This window comes from Strix aluco, chromosome 4, assembly GCF_031877795.1.
Source record: "Strix aluco isolate bStrAlu1 chromosome 4, bStrAlu1.hap1, whole genome shotgun sequence".
Lineage (NCBI taxonomy): Eukaryota > Metazoa > Chordata > Aves > Strigiformes > Strigidae > Strix > Strix aluco.
In genome coordinates this window covers 41,725,337-41,749,188 of record NC_133934.1, presented here as the reverse complement: position 1 = coordinate 41,749,188, position 23,852 = coordinate 41,725,337, and the positions used below count along the sequence as shown (strand labels likewise).

The 23,852-nt window shown below is 42.0% G+C and overlaps 1 protein-coding gene across 2 annotated transcripts in view; it reads left to right on the top strand.

Annotated features, from left to right (window-relative positions):
- The first annotated feature begins 6,694 nt into the window (after nucleotides 1-6,694).
- The window catches only part of GALNT7 (polypeptide N-acetylgalactosaminyltransferase 7), a 75,092-nt gene continuing 57,934 nt past the window's right edge, over nucleotides 6,695-23,852 (top strand). For both annotated transcript variants that reach the window (XM_074822808.1, XM_074822809.1), the window contains exon 1: nucleotides 6,695-7,361. In XM_074822808.1, coding sequence (XP_074678909.1) covers nucleotides 7,236-7,361 — 126 coding nt within the window. In that variant the 5' untranslated portion in view covers nucleotides 6,695-7,235. The remainder of the gene's footprint in view (nucleotides 7,362-23,852) is intronic.

The window sequence follows — 23,852 nt, the reverse complement described above, 5'->3', positions numbered from 1 at the left end:
TCAGTTATTCTTCAGTTTAATTTGAGATAATGTTAATTGGAATAGTCTTCTGCTCTATAAGCATACTCTTCAAGCTGCAACCAATGAAATAAATTGATTTACTATTTTTTTAAGGACAAAATTAAATTAATCTTTTCCCACTTACTCTGTAAACTCCAACCAACTTCTAAAGCTAAAGGATGTCCCCAAGTTGATGAAGTTACTCAGAACAAAGATTCAGTTAAGCCAGTATTAAAACAAAAGTACAATCTAGAGATTTGCTTCCTGCTAATTGCATGCACCTGGAAATTTTAGAGGATTTTTTGTTTAATTGGAATACTTAGCCAACAGTCATTGCACTTATACACTAGAAAAAGGGGGCTGAATGGCAGTGAATTGAGAGATCTGGAAACCCACAGTATTTTAAGATGGATGAGATCCTGCCATTGTCACTACTTGTCACAGGTGACTAAAAAGCAGTGGAGTTCAGCTTGCTAAGATGATGACTTTATTACAGTTCTTCACCTTTATTTCAAAGTCTTTTTGACAGGTCTAGGATTTTTTTTCTCTGAAGTTGGTTGGGTTTTGGGTTGGTTTTTTTTTTTTTGTTTAGTAGGAAAAGGATTGAAAACATACTAAAAAAATAAAATTAAATTGGAAGTATCTATATTGGTACCTGATCTAAAACTGTACAAGTTGGAAATCATTTAATTCATATCAAGTAAGGATATCTATATGTAACTCTGGACCTGAGAAAAGGGAAAAAATTCCACAAAATGATGCATCTGCATGTTGTACTAAAGCCCTTATGAAATCTATTTCATTATGATTATATTTAGTAAAAAACTTGAATGCATGCAGTGTTATGATCCAACAGCTGCTACTGCCTGCAATTCCATAAGCAATTCCCAGAAAACATGCCTTTTATAACAGAATCATTTCATTGAATTACTAATCAATACAACTTTGTGTCAGATGATACATAATAGAAATAATCTACTGTTTAAGAATTTCTCTCCAAACAGGAGCTTGGTAAGAAAAGTGGCTGCTCAGCACCCTGGCGTTGTTTCTCAACCACTGGTAATATCAAACTTACAGCTTAAGAAATCTACAAAGTAGTAAGAAAGCTCGGAGATGCCTAGCAATGCTTTTACAATTCATTGCTATTAAGACTCTCAACTTCCAGTTATCAGTTTGTGATGCAGGCTCTGTACCACAAACTTTAAATGACTAATGGCAATCATCTTGCTGTTGTTTTCTGTTGCAGACACCTTCCCCATTCCCCAGGCACTCAAGGACCCCAGTTTGAAAATCAGAGACCAGCTGATCTCCGTGATGTTACTCAGTTTCTATTATTTCAATGTTAATGTATAAACCTATCTACTGGACTAGACTTTTCCAGGAATTATTAATTGACTTTTTACATATTTATGTAAAATGAGGTAGACAACACTTTCTGAAATAGTACTTTGCTCACTTACCCTGTGACTAAGTTAAGGAACAGCAAAAGATACTTGTTTCAGGGACTAGTAACTGTTGCATGTCCACACTTTTCTATGTGACAACTTTTGAGTGTCTTTTATTATTTGTCTGTGAAGCTTCATAGGGCTTTATCTTGTTCAAACTTGACACGTTGGATTTATTGAACATATCCAGTGCTTTACAATTGTTTATTATCTCCAGTAGTTAGGTTTTGCCTAATTTTGAACAACACAACAGAATATATCCTGAAGAAAAAGCTGTCAAACTTATTGAAGATTTATAGCCGATATAACAGACATGATACTGAATCGATAATACCCAAGTTGCCAGTTATTTGTTAGACTATCAACAGTTTACCACTAAACAGTAAAAGTCCGCAGAAATATGAAAATCTAATTAATTTATAGTTGTAAAATGTTCCATTTTGTACCTCAAATGCACTGTGGATCTTGTTCAGACTGACAATTTCATCAAATTAACTCCACTAATTTACTATACTTTAAAAGATTTTTTGGAAAGTAAATCAGCATCTGAAATGTGGGTGTTTACACCATTCATTTTTTCAGCAGAACAGAAATTGCAGCAACCTATTTCAATTTTCTCTGCCCTAGATTCAGGAAATGATGCAAGTTAATTTCTGTTCGAAGTGCTCAGAAATATGACACCTTGGAAAAGGATATTTTCCGGACCTGAGATATATGACTACATCTGGCTCAAAATACAGGTGAGAGTTCCTAAAAATACCCATTTTAAATGTATTTTTTACTTTTATAATGGCAAAACCATACTTAGAATTATTCCAATTCTCCTCAAACTTAAATGAAACACCCACGTAACAGGCCATCCCATCCACTATTTTAATGAGATCTAAATCTGTCAAGCATTGTCAACACTCATCACAGTGTGGATATTTTGAGGGCTTGCAAATCCGGAAGAAGTTAAATTTCTTTAGACAAAGGCAGTATTAATAATGCAACGTCATTCATAAACATTGATTGGTACTCAATACCAGAAAGGGCAGCTGAAAAAAATAAATTGATTTTTTACATTCCAGTCTTCAGGACATAGGTAGAATCCAGATCAGTACAAAATAACGAGCTTGCTTACTGTTGTGTAGGAAAAGAGAAGAGGAGCTAGAGGTGATATTGCAGGAGGAAAACTGACTAAAGTAGGCATGACAGGAGTATGGGGGCTAAATGTAATGACAGGAACTTCATAACATGTTCTTCGTAAAAGTGACAGGAAAAGCAAAGGAGGCAAACTGCATTCTGCTGAAAGCATCCATTCAAATCCTGAAACACTGAAGGATAATTTTTGGTAGGACATGTGTTGCTAAACCTCTGGCTTAAAAAAAGAAGGATAGATGAGAATTACAGGAAGAATGGTACTAAAGACTAGAGATCATGAACACAAAACAGTGAAGATGAAGCCCATCTCAGTCTAATTTGCAAAAGCATGTATTAAGTATTACTGAGAGCCACTTACTTGATTAAAGTACTTTTAAAACAATCACAGAAATTAAGAAGAATTTAAAACCCTGTACTTCAGTTCCTTTTTATCAACTCTGAGGTTACATATACACACATTGTAAATATTTAGGGCATAGCTTTATCTCCATTGCAGTGTATGCGAAACTCTGCCCTTCTGGATTATTCAAGCAGCAGCTACCTCATTAATCCAGAATCTCACCGCAAATCCCTCAACACTGGGGACAATGTCAGAAGGGAGTATGAGACAGTTTAACATAAATTAAGATAGATCTGGCCAGGCTCCTTCAACCTCACGTTGAGTCTCTACCTTCTCAGGTGCAAACCAGTGAAGGAGTGTCTTGGATTCCACCTGGACACCCCAGGACTTCAATATGCAGCACTAATAGATCTGCTGTCATGCTAATACACCACACGAGTCTTCCATAAGTGTCAATGGCCAGCTTGCCTTAGAGCCAAAGTAGTAATTTGAAAAACTGCATAAGCTTTGTTCAGAGATGACTGCTTCAATGCAAATGACCTTAGAAGTGCTGGCAGTGGAGTAGGGAAGGTCAGAAGGGATGGGAAAAGGGATTGCATGGAGCTGGAAGTTTTCACTGGCGCAGAGGTGTTGCTTGTGTGGAGGGTATTCAGTTTAGGAAAGCAAGTTGCTGTCTGCCAGCTGGCACTTCCCAGCACTTTCTTCTTTAATCAAAGCATGACCAAGTTTGGCGTTACATGAAGCCTAGAGTATATCGTGTAGTGAAATACTGCACTAAACGAAGTGTTGGTAGTTAAATCTGGAAACTTCTAAGGAAAGTGAAATTGCTTGAGGTCTACAATCCATTGCTAATTTCAAAGAACCTATTTACATGAAAAAAAACACTTGTGTTTTGTGCTCACTGCACTCAGTAGAAATCCAGTAGTTGGTCTCTGACTTGCAGATTTTACAAAGGAGACCCACGTGTTGTCGGAAAACAACCTGCAGATGACCAAACTGGGGGGGTTTATGTGCAGCAAAGCCTTTACAGCAAAGCCTTTACAGCAGCGTGTTGTACTATGGAACTTTGTACTACATGACTTTCATCTTGATAGGTACAAAAGTTTATAGGAATTTCCTTTCAAACATTGCGTTAATGAACAAGCAGAGTACTTTATTCTGGCCAGATATTCAGGCCAAGAGTTAAGAGGCATATCCAGGTCCTGACGCTTCTCCAATGTGAGCAACTGGATGAGATTTTGACAACTGCTAGTAACCCTGCTCCAGATACCATCCCCCAAATCCCCAGCAATAAGGTAACTGCATGGCTTAGGGGATTGGTAATCGGATACTTCACCTCCAGGTCATTGTAGGTCTCTGATTCAAGAGCAGCAAGGCTTTGTAATGACTTAAACACCATCAGATATTTATTTGGAGGCATATGGAGAAGTGAACATATGATTTCCATGCAGCGAGCAGTAGACACGTCCACATATAGATACAAACATTGTGACAGTTGCCAGTCTGTTAGAAACGTTTGAATGACAGAATATCAGTTTAACAGAGGTTGATTAACTCCCTAATAACCGTCAGGACTTTGTCTTGTTTTAGTGCTAGCTGGGTAGCAAAAGCATCATGGTTTATACAGTGTTTTGCAACTGAGGGAGGCAAAAATTCATGTTTAACTCTCCCTCTCTCCCTCTCCAGGTCAAAAAATACTTTTAAAAGTGGTTTTGGATGTTACTGGAGGCAATCCAAAGCCAACTTTAATTTGAATTTTCTGTCTTAGCTGGTACAAATTCAGCAAGAGCAAAAATATGTTCTGCCGGTCTTTTTAGGCACTTTACTACATAGGAAAAACTGTAAGTGCAGAATTTGAAACTTCAGCACATCCTTAATGAGGATAAAACTCAAAAAAACCTACTTCCAAGGTCAGTATTAACCTGATACTTCTGGAGCCAGACTGTGTGCCCTGTGAGTGAGAAAAAAAGGTGGGTGATGCTCCCTGTTGTGGAGGAACCAGGGCAGGCAGGTGTAATGGTAAAACAGAAACATGATGCCTTCTCCAATCTCCTGTCATCGTAGAGAGGGGCTGGCATGAACACCCCGTCCATTGGCCCGTACTGCCTCCCAGTGGGCATCAACTACTTCTCTTTCGGGGGGAAAAGGCAGGGTTTTTTAAAATGCCTGGGACAGAAACCACTGTCCTCAGACAACTAATGGGGGAATTCACAGACGGTGAGACTTTTGATATCTAAAACCCAAACACAACAAAACTCTTGGTCACCTTCCAGTGTGCAGGTCTCCGTGATAATCACAGATGCATGGTTCACCCATGGGTTTCTGCAGAACATAAGCCTCCGTTTAAAAAAAAAAAAAAAAAGTTTCAGCAGGCAGCCTCACAAATGTGAATTCATGCAGTATGAACTTGCACACAGAAGGCTCTGTTCCTGTCACTCTCAGCCTCGACGAGCAGTAGCAGAGCAGTATCACATCACATGGCTGCAGCCAGTTCTACAGTACCCTCTCTGCAGTGCTAAGACTAACTTATTTTGGCTTTTCGCTCTTCTTGACTGCGCTCAGAGCACCAGCACAGGAGAGTAAAAAGGGATCCCAAAAATGGAGAATAAAACAATGGGAGGGAAGAGCACCTTTTGCTGCAGTAAGGTCTTCCAAAAGCAGTGAAAGAGGAATTGGGGGGGAACATTTCCATACCTCTTTGACAGCCTAAAGAGCTTCACAGTTTGTAGCATCAACCTGCCTTGTCCTACTGGGGTCAGTGAGCCAGGGGATCTGTTCAGAGCCAGGCACCTCAACTCTATGCCCTTCCCAGCAAAAAAAACAATCCCTCCCAGCCCTGCGCAGGTGCTGTTACCTACCTGAAAACAGTCACGTAAACCTTTGTATTGAGATGTTTGTGTGGTTACTGCAACCTCAAACAGGGAGGGGGCTTTGGGGAAAATATCTCTGGGGACCCGTGGAAGTCGCAGGGCTGTGTAAATGCTGGTATGGATTAGGGCTGTTGCCCATCCTTTAAGCATCACGTTTGTCTGTCTTGTACCATGATCCTACAGAATGGGGGGGGGGGGGGGGGAATCACCAGGTAGTATAGCACAAGTTAGATGAATAAACAAAGACTTCTGTGTCAAGGTGTGTCCAACTACAAAGGTCACTTAGGTGTGGCTTTTTTTTTTCCTCCAAAGTGATCCCGTTCAGGATGTAATATCCTGTTTTATTTCTACAGTGCTTATCATTGAAAGTTAGCATTCAGGATCCCTGGATCTGATATCCTGCCAGCACACACAAGAAATAGAACTGAAAAACACCAAAACAAGTGGATAGTACTGAATGCACAGAAAATGCAAAAGTACTGCATTGGAAATATTGTTCTTGCATCACTTTGCTTTGTGGAGAGTTCATGTTATTGAGCTTGTGTGTGTGCACGTGCACGGGAGACTCCTTCAAAGGAGGAAATAGGATGCCTAACTTTTAGTGCAGAAAATTAGTAACAAAATACACGCAAGCTAAGGTCTGATAACATCTCTGTAATCTCGTACTTAATCTCCTATCCTCAAGAAAAATGTGTTGACTTTCCAGTGTTACTCTGCCCAGGCTGCATACGGTAATTACTGGGCCTCCGTTACCCTGCCCCTATGACAATCACTGAAGTTAAGCGTTTGCACCTTGACTTTTACAAGTCGGTGCCCCGAGAGGAGTTGCCCGCCCCGCTCAGAAAAGCTAATCCCCCCCTCAACCCCAGCTCTTCCCCTCCTTCCCGCTTCCCAGGTGGGGTGCTGGCGGGGTTCCCGCCAGGCGCGGCTCGGGCGGGCGCAGGTGGCGGTGCCGGTGCGGCGGCAGCCCACGCCCGGGGAGCGGGGGGTGAACCCCGCCGCTAGGCGCCCCCGCCCCGGTGCCAGGCGGCCACGTGGAACCGCGGCTCCCGCCGCCACTTCCTGCTCCGCATCGCCCCAGCCGCTGCGCCCAGCGGGGAGGCATCCGCGGCAGCCCCCGCCGGGAAAGCCTACCGGGGAGGAGCGGGGGGGAAGAAAGGAGGAGGAGCTGGGGGGCGGAAAAAAAAAAGAAAAAAGAGGAAAAAAAAAGAAAAAAAGTTTGTACGTTCAGCGGCGGCGGGAGGACAGCCTCCGTAGGCGGGTGGCTGCCGGAGAGCAGCGGCGGCCGGGGGAGGAGGAGGAGGAGGGGGAGAGAGAGAGGAGGCAGCGGGGCCGTGCCGTTGCGCGCCGCGCCGGGCGGGGGGCGGAAGCCCGCCGGTGCGCGGGGCCGGGCGCTGCGTGCGCGGTGGCGGGAGGGAGAGGGCGGGCGGCGGGAGGATGCGGCTGAAGCTGGGCTTCCTGCTGCGCGCCGTGCTGCTGGCGGGCAGCTTCTTGGGGCTGCTGCTGCTCTGGTCCTCGCTGTCGCCCCGCACCGAGGAGCCGGCTCCCCCGGGACGGACGCGGGTGAGTGTGCAGTGCGGGGCGGGCGGGACGGAGCGGGTGGTGAGGCCGCCGCCCGGGATGTGACCGGCGGCGGCGGGCGGGGGGCGGCTGCCCGGGCTGCGGCCTGCGGCGCCTGCAGGCCCGAGAGGGGAGCGCGGAGCGGCGGGGCCGGCCCCAGCCTCCTCCGGATCCGGCGTCCCTGCCCGGGCGGCGCCGCCCGCGCCGGGCCGCGGCGGGGCCGGGGGCGCGCCGCGCTCCGGTGGGCCCCGGCGGGTGTCCGGTCCGCGCCGCCCCACCCGGCGCGGGGCCGCCGCAGCCCGCCCGGGGCCGGGCCGGGAGCGCGCCGCCGGTGTCCGCCGCCGGCGTGGTGGTGCGGACAGTGCCCCGACGGGGCCCTTGCCCGGGACCTCCCCGCCGGCGGTGCCCTGGGCACCCCCCTGGGCGTGGGTCCGTGTCTCCTTCGGGAGCTTTTCCATCCCCAAAATCACGGCGCCGGTGTAAGCTGCGTGCCAGTGTCCTGCAAAGGTCTGCCCCAGAGCTTCAACAAAGGGTGCAGGTGTACCCCTCTCACACTCACCCCGCCGCCGCGGATCGGCCTCCTGAGGTTTTACTAACGCCACGGCAATCAGGTAATTTAAGAACAGGGCGCAGAAAGCGGCAAGGTGTTGAGTTGATGGTGCTGGCGATGCAGATCTCCCACCCCGAAATGGTGGGGCAACCTGTGAGGCGTGGGGTGGGCAGCGCTTTGGCTGAAAGGGACGGTGAGCTCTAGAAATGAGTCAGGAGGTCAGGCAAACAAATCTGCAGAGCCAGCCTCGCCATGGACTTGCATTAGTCAGTCAGGTGTGAATAATCTGGCCCTTCGACGCCAGGGTCTCAGGAGTCAAAGTACTGCTTCCATTTTTACCAGGTGTTTTAGAGCTGTTGAGCATAACTGGATTTGAGGAGATCTGCTTGAAGTAAGATTAGTCAAGATTAAAATAATCTTTGTCAAGTCATAAAATTTTACAGTTATTATCTTAAATGTGATGTGTTCACTAACGATCTTGGTCCTCTCTAGTGGGCTGCTTTGAATAATTGTGGAAGGCAAGCGAGCTGACAGAATTCTTGCGTTCGAAAACTGGAAATGACTTTGGACTCCTTCAGCAGATGCTCTGTCTTCTGAAGCCGTTACAGTTTGCTGTATCTTGGCAGTCGCTGCTGAGATAATAGGCCATAGCGGTTCTTTCAGAGATGCGCAGTTTATTAAGTGGTGAAGTTTCTGTAATCTCTCTTCTACACACAACGTGGGCTTTTCTGTGTACAGAAAAACCTTCAGGAATTTTGTTTGCATACCTCCCAAAAAAATGTCAGGCTGTAAACATTTTGCATCAAAACCAGTCAGATTACTTTTCCTGCTTAGGAAAGGGTAACAGACCTGTAAAGTGACATCCTCTGAAAAAAAAAAAAAAAATAATAGTTATGGTTGCATTGCTGTGTAGGGCAGTGACCATCTTTAGATGATTTTTCTGGGGTGACAGCTGAAATATTGCAGTCCTGCAGTGTGTGTGCTGTATCAGTTTATTGAGGTACTGTAAAGAATCACTGTCCTTTCTCATGGGCTTGAAGTCTTTCGCTTGGAGACTTTTGAGCTGAACCCTTGTATCCACCCCCATTTGCACGTGAGGTCTAGTTCAGAAAGCTGGTCTGTTTGGCAATAAAGGAGTCGAAGAGTTTTAACAGTCCAGCCCCCAATAAAGCAGCACTCAGTCTCGATTACCCCTGCCTTGACTGGAGGAGGAAATATCCATGACAGCCGCCTCAGGAAATAATTCAGTCTTTGTTGGGAACAAATATGATTATATTAAGTAAACACTGTCAAAGATGAAATCTAAACAGAGTATCTGGTTCGTTAGCTAGATCAGCTGTTTACTTGTCGTTGTGATATATATGAGAGTGGGTAACACATGCTGCTTCATCATTTTCTGGGAAACAGTATTGTTACTGAATTTGTGTTTTGGCTTGGACAGCCTTGCTCCTCAGAAGCTGCTCAGGTGAGGAATACTAGTTACACAGTAGTAAGCAGGCTCGCAACTAGCAGTACTTCAGCATATTTCTGGGGAGCTGGCAGAGCCCAACAATATGCCCAGAGGTTAGGGCCTGCGTATCCTGCTAGGCCAGGCAACGCTGACCCTAGGAGATGGGCTTGCATCTTGGGGTACGCTCCCTACAACACCTGGAAATGGACTGTGCATTGGTGTGTATCTCAGAGTACACTTCCTGCAACACCTGGAAACAGACTCTGCATTGGTGCAGTTTCAGCATGGGGGAACTAGGAGTTTAATCATAACTGCTTCTCTGAAATGCACTGCAGTGCACTTTGTTCAGTCATACAAATGTGTGTTTGCTCTGTTGGTAGTTACCGGAAAGTTTGTTAAGCTAAAGATAACAGAATAATTCTTCCCATACAATACCCTCCTCCCTTTGCTTGCACTGAGATCTCTGGCCAACAAATGTAAAATTCCTCCTCAGTACCATCTTAAAATAGAATTTAACTTTTTATAGCTAACCTCAGGCAGTACCCTTTCCCTCTCTGCACTGAGGCATTAAAGAAGCAAAGGTGAAAAGTTCTGCTGTGTTGTTCTTTTTATGTTTATAACCTTGAATCTTTTCCTGGTTACAACAGCAGACAGAAATAGGTAATACGGAACATCTTGTAGTAGTGTTATAACCATGTACCTTTTTGGAAGAAAAAAAAGTATATTCTCCCTTCAAATATTGTGTTATCTTTTTTTCTACTGATTTTAAAAGATTTCAGAGATCTTTTGGAGAGGCAAGATTAATGTACAGAGAATTTTAAAAGAAAAAGTGGAAGTGGAGAGCGGCTGTTTAGGGAGGAAATGAGAGAACACAGAGATAATAACAGTGCAGACAGTTGGGAGATAAGACCTTTCTTTCTGATGGAAGACTACCACAGATGTGTATGCTCACTGAAAGTATATTCAGAAGTTGGTGGGACAAAGCTCTCTTCTCCAGGTAACCCAACTGTGGAACTTTGTTTCTGCAAGACACCATTTGAGAAAAAAATGCTTGTAGGATTTGGAGGGAGAGGTTAAGTATTTGTCTGCATTATCAGAAATACCCAAACAATAAAATAATCCTTATCCTAAAAGCTTTTAGTTTCCCATCTAAACCAAATAGAAACAATGAAAAGATATTAAGGTCTGTCCTCAGAATCTTTAAAAACATATCTGCTTTTGTGTAAGTAAGGACACTTGCTATCTGATAGTAAGGATTGCAAAGGTACTGAAGATTTAGGCAGGGATGCTCTTGTTTATGGCTGTGAGAAACGATTAGGTAGAATCATCAATTTGATTATTATGTGCATGTTGTGGGGTCTTTTGTACATTTTCTGATACCTTCTGCTCTTCAGGATCAAGGGAGCATGGGTTTGGAGCTATCAGGAAATGACTGAAGCTATTCATCGTAAGAAGATAACTGTAGGGATCCCAGCTATAGTACTTGTTGGTCTCCAGCGATATGTGTCGCTAATGAGCAGCCTCAGAGGTACAGCCTTAAAAGCTGCTGTCATCAAGGCATGGGTAGTACAGCAAGCAGAACCAATGGACTGAAACAGTAAAGAAAGATTCATTACTAAAAAGTTGAAAACGGTGTATTTGGAGGAGCAAATGCAGAATAGGTCAATTTTAACTCTCCTAATCTGACCAATTACAAAGTGTTGAAGTGACCAAATTAGTATGTGGAAGCTTTAAAAGTTATGTATAATCAAGGTTGGTGGCTTGAGCATTTTTTTTATTTGAAAGATCTGTTCAGTTTACCTGGGGTAAAGCTTAAAGTACAACTTTGCACACTCATAGTCTTATGTGTTAGTAGTATGATCAGTGGTCTCATACTTCTAATCTTCACTGGAGCACTCCCAAGAAGCTGATAGAAATGACCTTATTCATTTGTCCATATGAAGGACAGTAAGTAAGAAGGAGTGTCCAGTGTGTTACTAATCCCCTTCCGGAGCATAGGAAGGTAGTAAAAGATTTGCTGGAAGTGTGTGGCTGACCTTGCACAAGTCAGAAATGTGATGGTGAGATTGCAAAACCCACAAAATTCCCTGTTCTGCCCTCTTCCCGTGTGCAGTGAGGAGAACTTCCTGAAATCTCAGCGTGGCTGCCTGGCCTCATATCTGGGAACCTGGTGCTTCAGATTTGAAGCATTACAATATTTGCAGTGTTTCCCGGCTTTAGCTAGCCCATACCCACTGCACCTCAGCCACCGAAGGGCTGCTGTTAACTTGCCTTGCCACGTATTGAAGGCATTTAATTTTCTGTGTCTGCAACTGACGTGTTCTTAATGGGCTCTTGTTTAGGGAGTTTGTTTATCAACAGTTCTCAGACTTTCTGGATTGGGTTCCCAGGGCTTTTTTTTATGTGCCTGAGTAATTGGACAACTGTCCCTTTCCTCTTACCACCCCTGAAGGTGTGCACATCTCCTACACCAGGTGTGCTCTCAGGGCTCTCTAACTTAACAGGAGCTTTTGAGGTAACAGTCTCCCACCCTTAGACACTTATACCCTCATATCCCCAGCAGGACAGTTAGCTGTTCTTACTGCCAGATGTCAAGGCAGCTGTGCCATAGCAAGGGAAGAGTGCTTGCCCTTGGATCAGGAAGGGAGGCTCTGCTGGGGGCCCTTGTGCAGGCAGTGGTCCTGGCATGTCCCTCCATGGACATTAGGAAACCAAATGATGGGCTTACAGCTGGGGCTGAGGGCCCTCACCAACCGCCAAGTTTAAACATTACAATTCCCGCATGGCCACTAGAAGGTGGAGAATTTATGATGTGGAGGTGGAGGAGTTGGAAAAAAAAAGAAACAAAAGCTGAGTGGACATTTTCAGAGCTTTCTGATGACACCCCTTCTCCACCACTTAAGGACCGCTAATATCCTGTATGCCTTGACTGGGTTGTCACTGAGAATTTAATGACAAATTGCAGACTGAACTTGAAGTGTTATTGTGGTTTAAATTAGATTCTTTGTGGTGGAAGTCCCAGCGGAAATTCTCTACTTTCCCTTAAGGAGTAACAGCAAATGTGCTTAGAAGAGAAACCGAGTTGCAGGAGTTTGAAGTTGATATCATTACTGGGGGAAAGGCAGGAATCAGAATAAGATGATAAATCTGAAGTAACAGGGAGAGTGGTGTTCAATAGTGAAGGCATTCAAGTTTTTTGAGTTTGGTAAAAACGTGATTGTGGTCCACAGGTGATCAAAGAGCAAAATAATCACTCTCCCAATTGCTTTGTATAGTTATCTATACATCAGTCACTTTTTTTTACTGATTTGCCTTTCTATAATTGGGTGAGACCTAACACAAGGAGTGCCACATCAGTTTTGCCACTCTGGCATTATCTGAAAGCTCAGTGCAGTCATTCATTATCTGGGTGTGAAAAGCTCCCTACAGGTGCAGGGCCGGACTTAGGCACGCCGCCTTCCTCAATCAAAGCTGTAATAAGTCACTACTTCTTGTGTGACACTCAGCAGAAATGAACGCCTTGGCAAATTTTTCATGTTCAGCAAGTTTCATTTGAAATCTCTGCTCAGGGAGGCAGTGAGCTTGCTATAGCCAAAGTATTGCTGTTGTAGGAAGTATGCATTGGTTTTGTTTCCCCATCTTTTATTACAGTAATCTTTAGTGTTGCTCGTGACAGTAATAGGCAAAATGTTTTGAGATATTAAATGCTAATTTTTTTTAAAAATATGTGCTTTCATCTAAATTAGCTTTGAGAGAGCTGTAAGAATCTGTCACCCTTGGGAGAGTGTAAAAACCCCAATCCCTATCATATTAAATAAGTGAAATCTTTTAACAAATGCTTCCAGCATGTTGCAGAATAAATGACCACAAAGCGAATAATGTGAAGAAAGGGGAAAAAAAAAAAGCGCCTACATAATTCCTACAATTTATGTATACATACATAGATTGTATTAAAACTTTCTTAAACTCTTTTATCATTAAGATCGCTTGTAATAAGTTAGGTAAATAACTCATTATTATCTCAAGACTATTAATTATGTAAATGTTTACTCCTCAAGAGTGAGCAGTTTTGCACCATTTATATGTATGTGACAAGATTCCTTTTGTCCTATTCTAGCCCCAAGTGTTACTGTAAAGTAAAAGAACTGAACAGCTGAAAAATCAAAGATCTTAAGGTTGGCGTTTGCTTTTCAAGAATCTCATTGCAGGAGAAGTGGATCTAGAGCATCCAGGGAACCTTTGGCAGAATCCTCAGCATAGGATGAAAGGTGGCTTTGCACGCTTAAGTAACATTATGCAACAAAACCCAGTAATTTTGTCTGTTCTGGGGATTGCACAGGTAAAACTATTTCACTCTTGCAGTACCTAATGGAGAAACTGTGAGTAAGACCACAGAAATCAGGAAGGATCAACATGACAAGTTCAGTAGGTTGTCATATGTTTTTAAAAAAAAATAAAATAAGTGGTAATTTGTGGTTAGTGGCCAAATAATGGGGCATTAAAAATAGCACGTAATGAAGTCCTTTTTTGAACAAAAAAAATCTAGGTAGTAGTTAACTCTATTTTAAAGGTGTTGAATTAAGATATAGTAGCTAAGCTGAAGTAGTAGAAATTCTGGTGTTAGTAAATTTTGTTGTTGGAAAAGGCTTGACGGGTCATCAGGATGCCAACCTTGAGAGAAGGCATGTCATATCCAGAAGTATATACATGAGTTTTTCGCCCCATGGCCAAGCAGCATGCACTTCCCTAACCCAAGCTCAGCAGAGTTAAAATTGCTTGTATTGAGCTGACGTTCCTTAATGAAAAATGACAGTATCTTTGTCCTATTTTTGTCAGATATTAAATCAGCATTATGGGAGACTGCCAAGTGGAAATAGGGCGGGATAAGCTGTTACATTAATAGGTTTGACTTCAACCTTGGGGGGGCAGGAGGGATGCCTTTTACAGAAACTAGGCCATATAATCTGAGAGAAGGATTCCAAGTCTGGTAACAGTTACATTTAATTACTAGATTTCCTCCATAAGCATGGAAGGCAAACGTCTACTGTGAATGATTAATTTAAAAATAGTAACATGCTGCTTAAAAGGCTGCCTCCTCCATCAGTTTTCTTTAATCTTCTTGTGAATTAAAGGGAATTTATCTTGCTTGAATCTGCCTTTAGCAGTCCACCTCCACCCCACAGTGCTCTAGATTTAGACACTATTTTGGTGAGTGAGGTTTCCCCCCCATGACTAACAGTAATGCTGAGGTAATGTGTTCAGTAAGGAAGATGTTGCCAGAATAGGCCAGCAGCATGCATGTCTTTGCAACCTGTGATACTGGCTTGGATTTGGGGATATTCTGGCCTTTCACCTAATACAGGTTTGGGGGGGGGACGACGACACTCAGTAGATTTCTGTAAACTTAAACTAAAGGTTAAGGTTGTGCTTTATAGCAGATATCTAGATTGAGATTTACCAGTTTAATTGTAGCCTCCTCCTTGAAGGAGCTTGCTGGGAGAGGTGTATTTTGTTGTTGTTAATTGTAAAAAGATACAGAGAAGAAGCCTAATACTTGCAGTCTACCTTTGGTTTTCAAATAAACATCCTTATTGTGTTCCCCCTGCTTGGGACCGAACAGTTTTGAGATGTTTGCTTACTCATTAGAATATCATTTGAATTGATAGGTCTGAAATTTGGAAAAACAAATTCTTTGCTTGGTGCGAGCAGTTTTTGAAATAAGTTGGTGCTATCCTAGGGATGCATTTTATAGCACAGAATTCCTATTTTCTGAAAACCTGTTTACTTCCCATGTGGGAATAAAAATATTATATTTACTCTGCTACATACCTACATTATTACTAAAACAAAAATGGCTACTTTTTGTAATAAAGAGATAATGCTTAAAAAAGGATTGTATTAAGCAGAAATTAAGCATGCTTCTCCATGCATAAGCATGCTTTCTTGCAACTTGCAAAACAAATTGCCTTTTTTTTTTCCTCCTTTCTGTTACAATAAACTAATTGCTGCTCTATGGTGGTCTGTATTTAAGTTTCTTACCATGTCTTCTTGAATCATTCATTCTAATCACTGACTCCAGTAATGTTTTTTAGTATTGCTCTGGCTTTCCGAAGCTACACTTAACTTTCCTTTTATTTCCTTGTGGAACGTTCAGTTGCAAATAGCACTGATGTGTGGTAAACCCCTGAGCAGCAGGAGAGAATAGTAGGAAGGTACACAGTAAAAACAGTATACTGATTTACATGCTGTTTACATTTGGAAAACTTTCTTTACAGTTGAAGGTCTCAAAATATAACTGTTAATGAAATTAAAGCATAAACAGATGGTGCTCAGCCCACAAAGTTTCTTACTTATTTTGTTGTCTTTTAAAAAATTGGCAATGAAAATGGCTCAGCAAGAACTGTTCTGACTTGAGTGAATATGGTTGATGTTTTTAATAAGGCAGAAAGTATTATGTTAAATAGCGTGCTTTAGAAAAAATACAAGATTTTTCATTAAATTGAACATAGTTTTTTCCATATTTGAACATTTTTGTCACAACTTGGGGATTCAAATTTGCTTTGATTTTTAACCTGTAGTAAAAGATTTCCTTTTTAAGGATGAGTAAAAAAAACCAATAGCATTTCAATAGGGCTGAAGCATAGCAGCACTGCATTTTATTTCTCAATTCCTGTCTTTATGGATTAGAGATATTTAAGCAATGTCTTTGTTTTGAGCTAGTTAATAGGAATTCTACATATGTCAAAGAGGTATTTATGATTTTAAGTTGGCTGTAGAAAATGCCTCATCTGTAATAACATTTTGAAGCAAAACAAAAAAAAGTAACCAAGCTATCGCTTAAAAGCATCTGGGATGACAATGTCATGAGTTTTCTACTCTTCCTATTGAGGAAGACCAAGAAAGGCAATATTGAGATAACGTGTTCTTCAGAGAAAATAAAGTGTTCTCTGCATGCTTTAGTCTTGAAACAAGATTTGCTATGCTCTCACTTAAATGAGACCTTGAAGTCAGCTCTTCAAAGCTCATAATATATGTCTTTTATAAGCTGCGCATGTGTCAATGGTGCATTTATCATGCACATTAGACTGCTTCACCTGCTCTGGCTCTGCCAATCCATCTCCCACAGTGCTATTATAACATGCCAAAGCCTCTGGGAAGCTTTAAACAGCGGCTATGAAATATGTTCGTTTTTTCTCACCTCTTCCACGTTTTCTACCCTTATTTCCATCCCCTCTATGAAGTATGTTCTTCCTGCACAGAACCAAGACCATCACTAGTGATTAGCTTAGAAAGAGTATCTCAGTAATCTACAGAGGTGTTTGCCGTTTGATTCTTTTGATGGAATGTGAGCTTTTAGTGGTTGTCTAGAACTGTATCACCTGATTCAATCAGAGAGTTCATAGCCAGCAGCTCTCAAGTCCAGAAGGATGGTGTGTGGGTTTCCTGTGCCTCAGCTCCTGCTGGTGAGGGAGAAGAATCTTCTGCTGCCTCTTGTATCACTTTTCGGAGATCCTCAGCACCAAACACTGATATTTCACTCAGTGTAAGATACTCCTATGGCATGAGATTTACTGAGTGTGTAAAGTGGTCTTGAGTACTCTCTGTAGAGGTATTTCAGCCCTGTGTGTCCCAAGTAAGACTGCAGATTAATTTCTGGGATGCATCTGTGTGGTCTTGGTGTCTTAAGAGTTGAAGACTCTTTGTGTCTTCTCTCCCCCTCTGCATTTTTCAATACCAATCTAAAATACTTGTCTTGAGCACTTATTCTTTAGTTATGTAAACAGTACAAGAAAGGTTGGGCTAAGGAAGGCCAAGAAGTATTGTCTTGACAGTGAGGCTGTGAAGCTCCTTGAGCAAATCAAGGTGTGAGCTCCTCCTTCAGAGTCACCAGCAGAAAAAACGTTCTCAAGGAGAGCAGCTATCCATGGCACTGGAATCAAGACTGGGAGAAAACACTGATGTCCAAACTGGGGCAGATGGTTACTCTGGCCAACTTTGGCAATGTATGGTGAGACCCTTGAGTGCTCATATACAGAGCAGTGAGTAGGTGTCCAAAGTGTCAATACCATCACCATTATTTCAGGTAGAGAAACAGAGGGGGGAATCTCTGTAAAATACAGAGTCTCCGTATTAGAGCAGGCTTACCTTTTTCCATGAATAGTCACGTCAGTCACCTCTCGGGGAGTTAACAAGTTTTGCTTCCGTTATTATCTTCTACCAAGGCTTGTGATGACAGGGGAGTTGTCAAGCTGTTGTGATAAAAGGGAGCAGACTGCCAGGATAGTTCATGTAGCCTTTAATCTTTGTGTATGCCTGAGGGGCCTTGGGAAAAGAAAATGGCAGGGAGCAGGCTCGATTAATTTTTCTGGATGAAATGGATATGTCCTGGGGGTTGGCCTACTTTAAAAATAATTAGAATTCTTTGAAATCTGCTGTCCTTGAACACACTTCATCTGTCCTACGTCTCCTTTCTCTGATTCCTATGTGCCTAGATCTTGTGGTTGAGAGATGCCTCGTGCCTCTTCAGGAGGTGTTTGTTTTGGCGATATTTCCCAGGGGTGCATAATTTCTAAACCCAAGCTGACTTGCATATATGTGTATGGTGAAAGGTGTGCAGGGACTGGAGGTAATCAGAGGTATCTAGTTATGGTTTTGCTCTTAAGCTGAGAACAGAGAGGCTGCTGGTATTACAGTAAGGCATGCGAGATGCTAGTTTTTTAGATCCTAACATAATTTTTATATTTACTGGAAACAGTAAAATACCTTTTTTTAATTAACTTTTTTAAACAGTCCTGTATGTTTGCATCAGGTGACGAGGGTATGACTGGATCCTTACAAGGAGGCTTGGTGGTGATCACTGATTGACTGCAGCCAGCACAAGTCCATGTTAGTGTAATAAGGTGCATTGATCTTTGTTATTCCAGGTTCTTATTCCAATCTCATCCTCAGCTGAAGGTTGAATGCCTCAATTTATTTAATTTTTTTCCTGGTCAATTTTTTTTCCTCGTTCATTCTTTGTGGGAGTTTGGAGAGTTAATTAGGTTTATTCTAATGACCCACTGTTCAACAGCTTAAGAGTTTTATTGCATTGCAATAACATATTAAGTGATACAGCTATCTGGAAGTAAGGAAGAAAGATAAATGGTCAGACTACTTCTCTTGACTTCGTTGCTTAGGCAATCTATCTTCTAACAGGTTTGTCATAGGATATAGAATGCTAAGGTTTTTATGGGGAAAAAAACTGTTTCATTTTAAACTCTACAATTCATGTCTGTGATTAAAGAAGTCTTCACAGCCTTAAATGCTAAGCACCAAAGTTTTCACTGGTAGACTTGGCCAGTTAGCGCTGCTGCAAAGGAAAGGCAGCCTGAACAGGTTTTTGAACAGGTTTTATCTTGCATGATATTTGCAAGAATTTAGTCTGTGCTGATAACTTGTCAAAATACAGTTTGCAGTCTAATCCCAGCAATCCTAATTTTCAGGAATGGTTCACAGGTGTTAAATTCTAAGAAGCAGGCAGAACTTCTTGATTTGGTTTATCTAGCAACCATAATGTACTACTTAATGTTACCAGAGGTATAATGTTGCAAGCAGAATTCATTATACTTTTTAGGTCAATGCTTTAAAAATGTATTTTAATAGTTTAACTGAATAATCTTGACTCTGATGCCTTAAAATGTTCATTGGTGAGAATGCTTTCACATATCAGAAATAATTGTATTTTATACATCATCCTTTTTTCATTCGCAAACTTGAGATTTCCTAAGTCCAGAGCAATATACTTTTTACATATATACTAAAATGCATGGGCATTTCTTTTTAAGCCCAGTTTTACTGATGAGGAAGTTAAGGTTTCAGATACAGAATCAGTGTCTTACAGCTGAACCTATTAAATATTCCTGTAAGTCACTTTGACTTTACAAATGGAAACTTTCCAGTGGTGTATATTTAGGAGATCTATTCATAGTCTAATACCAAATCCCAACAACTTCCCTGTAGGAAGTCCATTTTCTTCCCTGCATGGATTTGTTAATTTTGTCAGACCTTAATGTTGCTTAACTGTTTTTATACTGTATCGGCAACAGGACTTGAAACTTTTAAACTGTATGAAAAAGACAATTTATGGCACCTCTAATGTTTTATAACCAGTGCTGGTTTTATCCCAATGCATGTTAACCTCTGCAATGTTCCTTTCCCTTCACACATTTTTACTCTTAAAGTTCCAGTTCTTTACTTATTTTTATTTATTTTGTCTGTAGACTGAAGAAATGTGGCCAGCACTAGACTGGCACATTCCCTAACACCCTTTCTATTTAGCTGTAGTGGCATAAAAGATTGGATACAAAACTGAGGCAATACTTATGTGGAAGGGAGTTCTGCTTGACGTTTGGGTGCATTTTCTAAGGAAAGGGTAGTACTGGAGATCTAGAAATGCATGTTCAAGTCATCATGCTGTGAAAAGTCACCATTTTTATGAATTTTTAATGAGAACTCCCTTGAGGCTTGGAGCTTTCCTGAAAAGGGAGAGGTGCCTTCACCAGTGCAGGGCAAACATTGGTTATGCACATCTTCCCTCTCCTCCCAGAACTGACAAGCATGCAGCTGTCTCCTTAATTCTGTAGTAAGATGGAAAATACTTCTTTTTGTAGCTTTGGTTTAGAAGAAGAAAGGGAGATTCATACTGCTAAGAATATTTAACAGAAATGTCCTTTTGTTTAGAGTGTTCCTGCATTACCATTAACCACAGGAAACACTGGAAGAACAGTTCTGGGCACCTTGGGAAGTGGAACAGCAGCCGTTGCCCCGACCACCTGAAACAGTCTGTTTTACTGTTACAGGCCTTCCCTGCATAGGAACACTTGGATTATTTCTGAGATGGGGTCTGGGTGTGGTGACTCAGAAAACCACACAACTGGGCAAGCTTGCTTTTTTTTTTTTATGATGCTCTTGGTGCACCATGCGTGCCTGGCCCTAAATTTAGTAGGGACATAAGTGTCCTGCCTTTGTGCCTCTGCTTCCTCAGCACAGCAAGTGGGTCTCTTCCAAGGGAGAAGAAGGGTTTAGAGAGGCACTCTGGGGTGGGTTTTTGTTCTGTTTGGAGTTTTTTTTGTTGTTGTGTTATGTTGTTTTGTTTCAAAGGTATTAAAGAAGCAAACCCTCTCTTGAGCCAGGCAGCTGCTCTCCTGCCAGCCTGCAGGCACTTCTTCTCCCCCGTGCCCTGCAGAGTGTCCCAAGGACGACTCTGAGGATGGCTAGAAATCACTCGGGGGGGAGGAGGGCTACATGGCCCTTGTCTCTCTGCTGTATGCCTATGCAAAAGTAATGGTTTTAAACAGCCTGGGGAGGCAGCTGTGTTCCGTGTGTTTTGCTACTAGGGCACTTTCCGTGTGTTACAGCTATCCCTTGCTTCCAGCAGCTTTTTTTTTTTTCTTCTTGTCCCCATGCTCCTGTTTTGAACTAGCTAGGCACTGGTGTTCACCTTGCTTATGGCCAAATTCATTTGGCTTGCCCTCACAGCTGGCTACGAGGGGTCCTTGACCCAGCTCAGTGTGAGGGTGTAAAGGTGCTTGTGTTGGCACACAGACAGGACAAAAATGTGTAGAGGAGAAGTAAACTGATTGTGGAAATGTATCCATCCTGCTCTGGAACATCAGCGTGAAAAATGCAGCACCTATTGGACAGAGGTTTAAATCCACAACAAATTAGCGAAAACAAAAATGTAAAGGCAGCTTGTCTGCAGCAGCTAAAAAATATGGTTTTCATTAATTTTCTGTAAGAGCTAGGTGCATCTTGTAATTAGTATTCCTGGTATTCCACAGTTCACCTTGCAGCAGAGATGAAAAATAATCACCATCAGGTTTTACTGTATATCTGCAGTCTTGGGAAGATAAACGTCAATGTAATGCATCATAGTATTGACATTCAGAAGTCTTCCAAACTTTGCTTTTTAAATAGAACAGGGACATCAGCCTTAAGTCCCTTTACTCAGTAGGAAGAGTAGGCAAATAATTATTTTTTGTTACATCTTATATAAATCTGACTTCCTTTACAAACCTACAGTTGTCAAGAATTATAGAACTGGAAAATACGCTGTTTCCAGGTAAAATATCTCTGAAGTGACTTTTATTGCTTGTGGCTTTCAGCTGCTCTCTGCTAAAGAGATGCACAGATTTTCTGCTGTTCATGTTCTGTTGACATTATTAAAAATGGGCAGCTGAATAGCAGCTTATTTTTAAGCTTTTATATTTTTTAATTGAAGTGAGTTGAAAAGTCAAAAATTCCAGTTTTAATGATGTCAAAAATTTCTTGCATAAGATTATAGGATTATTCAAACTGGAAGGGACCTGAGGAGGTCCCTAGTCCAACCTCCTGCTCAAAGCAGGATCAACTGTGTGGGTCAGACAGGCTGCTTGGGGCTTTATGCAGTTGGGCCTTGAAAACCTCCAAGGAGAGAGATGGCACAACCCCTCTGCCTTACTTATCCCACTCTTTGGCCATTCTCATGGTGCAAGTTCTTTTTATATCCAGTTGGATATTTCACCAAAGAACACACTGACACCTCTTCATCGCTGTCCCTGATATTTTTAGTTTCCCATGAAACTTAAAACTGTAGAACTGTTTAATTGTAATTTACGAAAAAATAGTTGGTTTTCTCATTGGTTTTGGCATTGTGGTTTTTTTTGTTTGTTTTGCTTTTTTGTTTTAGTTTACTGGAACTGTTTAGTGGGATAGTGACTCAATCTGGTTTTCTCTATCTTAACTTAGAAGATTTGTCCAAGTCTACATTGTATGATAATGTATTGAGAAGATGTCGATTTGATTAACTCACATAAGACAGAGCTTTAAACAGAGCATATACCTTTTATGTACTTAAAGGGGGCCTACAGGAAAGATGGGGAGGGACTCTTTATCAGGGACTCTAGTGATGGGACGAGGGGTAACGGTTTTAAACTGAAAGAGGGTAGATTTAGGTTAGACATAAGGAAGAAGTTCTTTACTGTGAGGGCAGTGAGACACTGGAACAGATTGCCCAGAGAAGCTGTGGATACCCCCTCCCTGGAAGTTTCCAGGCCAGGTTGGACAGGGCTTTGAGCAGCCTGGTCTAGTGGAAGGTGTCCCTACCCCTGGCAGGGGGGTTGGAACTAGATGATCTTTAAGGTCCCTTCCAACTCAGACCATTCTATGATTCTGTATTGTGCAGTTGTCACTTGTGTGCAAGAACTTTTAAAAAGAAAGCATCTCATCCCAAAAGGCAACTGATTAATGACAGCAATAATATTGTCTTGGTGTGAATGTGAGTGTATTGTCTCTTATAGAAGAGGCTCTTCTATATTGCTTTTCCTTACCACTTTCAATATATTAAGTTCTGTGGGTTATTGAGAAGTAGCAAAACACAGTGGATTTTTTTCTCTTGTATTTTGATTACAGTATCTTTCCTGTGGATTTTTGGGTTTCTTTTGTTGATTCTGTTTTGATGTACAGTAAACAAGTCTGTATTGTTTACTGTCCTGGTACATCTGTCAGTACATCCTTCTCTGATATTTGATGGCTCATGCATGTAGCTTCTCTTTCATACTGAAGATCGAAATACTGACATCTTTCTTCTTTTTCAGTTCCTCCTCTAGGGAGGCACTGTCCCTCCCCAGCCAGACATAAGTATGAACTGCCTTATTGACTCTCCCTTCTCCAGCTGTTGGCCAGATTTTGCCCCGTTAGAGACAACAGACTCTCTTTCTCGGGGACCGCAGAGGGCTTTTGAAATGAGTTTTCTGAGAGGCTTTAACAAAATTGTCTTTGTTAGAAGTTAAAGTGCAATGCTAGCACGTAAAGGCCTTGATTCAGCGAACCACGTTCCGATTTAAACACCCATTTAATGAACTGGATAGATCATAAGTATGCTTTGATAATATCTTTTCTGTGTTAGATGTAGTAAGTGAAGGGCACAGTTTTCATAAATGCGGTTATTAGCAGCTCTGTTTGAAGCCTACCAGGAGCATGCACGCTTAGGGCTTGTGGAAATTGCTCCAGCTCTGAACCACATTGCTGGGGTGAGTATAACCTGAGGAAAGGCTCGCCATCATTTTGAGATCAATTTTTAACCAAAATTCCATTCTTCTTATTTACATGGGGAGTCTAAATTGCCAAGACTTCTGATTTCATAACAGAAATGTTTACAAGAAGTGAACATTTGTTGAAAAGATTACAGTGCTTCAGAGAAATGCCTCTTGCTATTCTTTTTGGATGGTGGGGCTATCCTGTGGGTAAACCCCGTGCTGAGAGCACCGACTTCCATTTGTTGCAAGCCAGGTTCTTCATGCATCTTCTTTGTGTTTGCTGTACACCAAATAATATATGCTGCAGTCCAGTTGCAAAGGAATCTGCATATGAGAGGATGATGTTCATTTGCATCTTCTCCAGACATATGGTCAGAAATGCCAGCCAGAGCGTACCTGAGCTGGAAACACAAAGGTCATGTGAAAACTCTCTTCAGGAT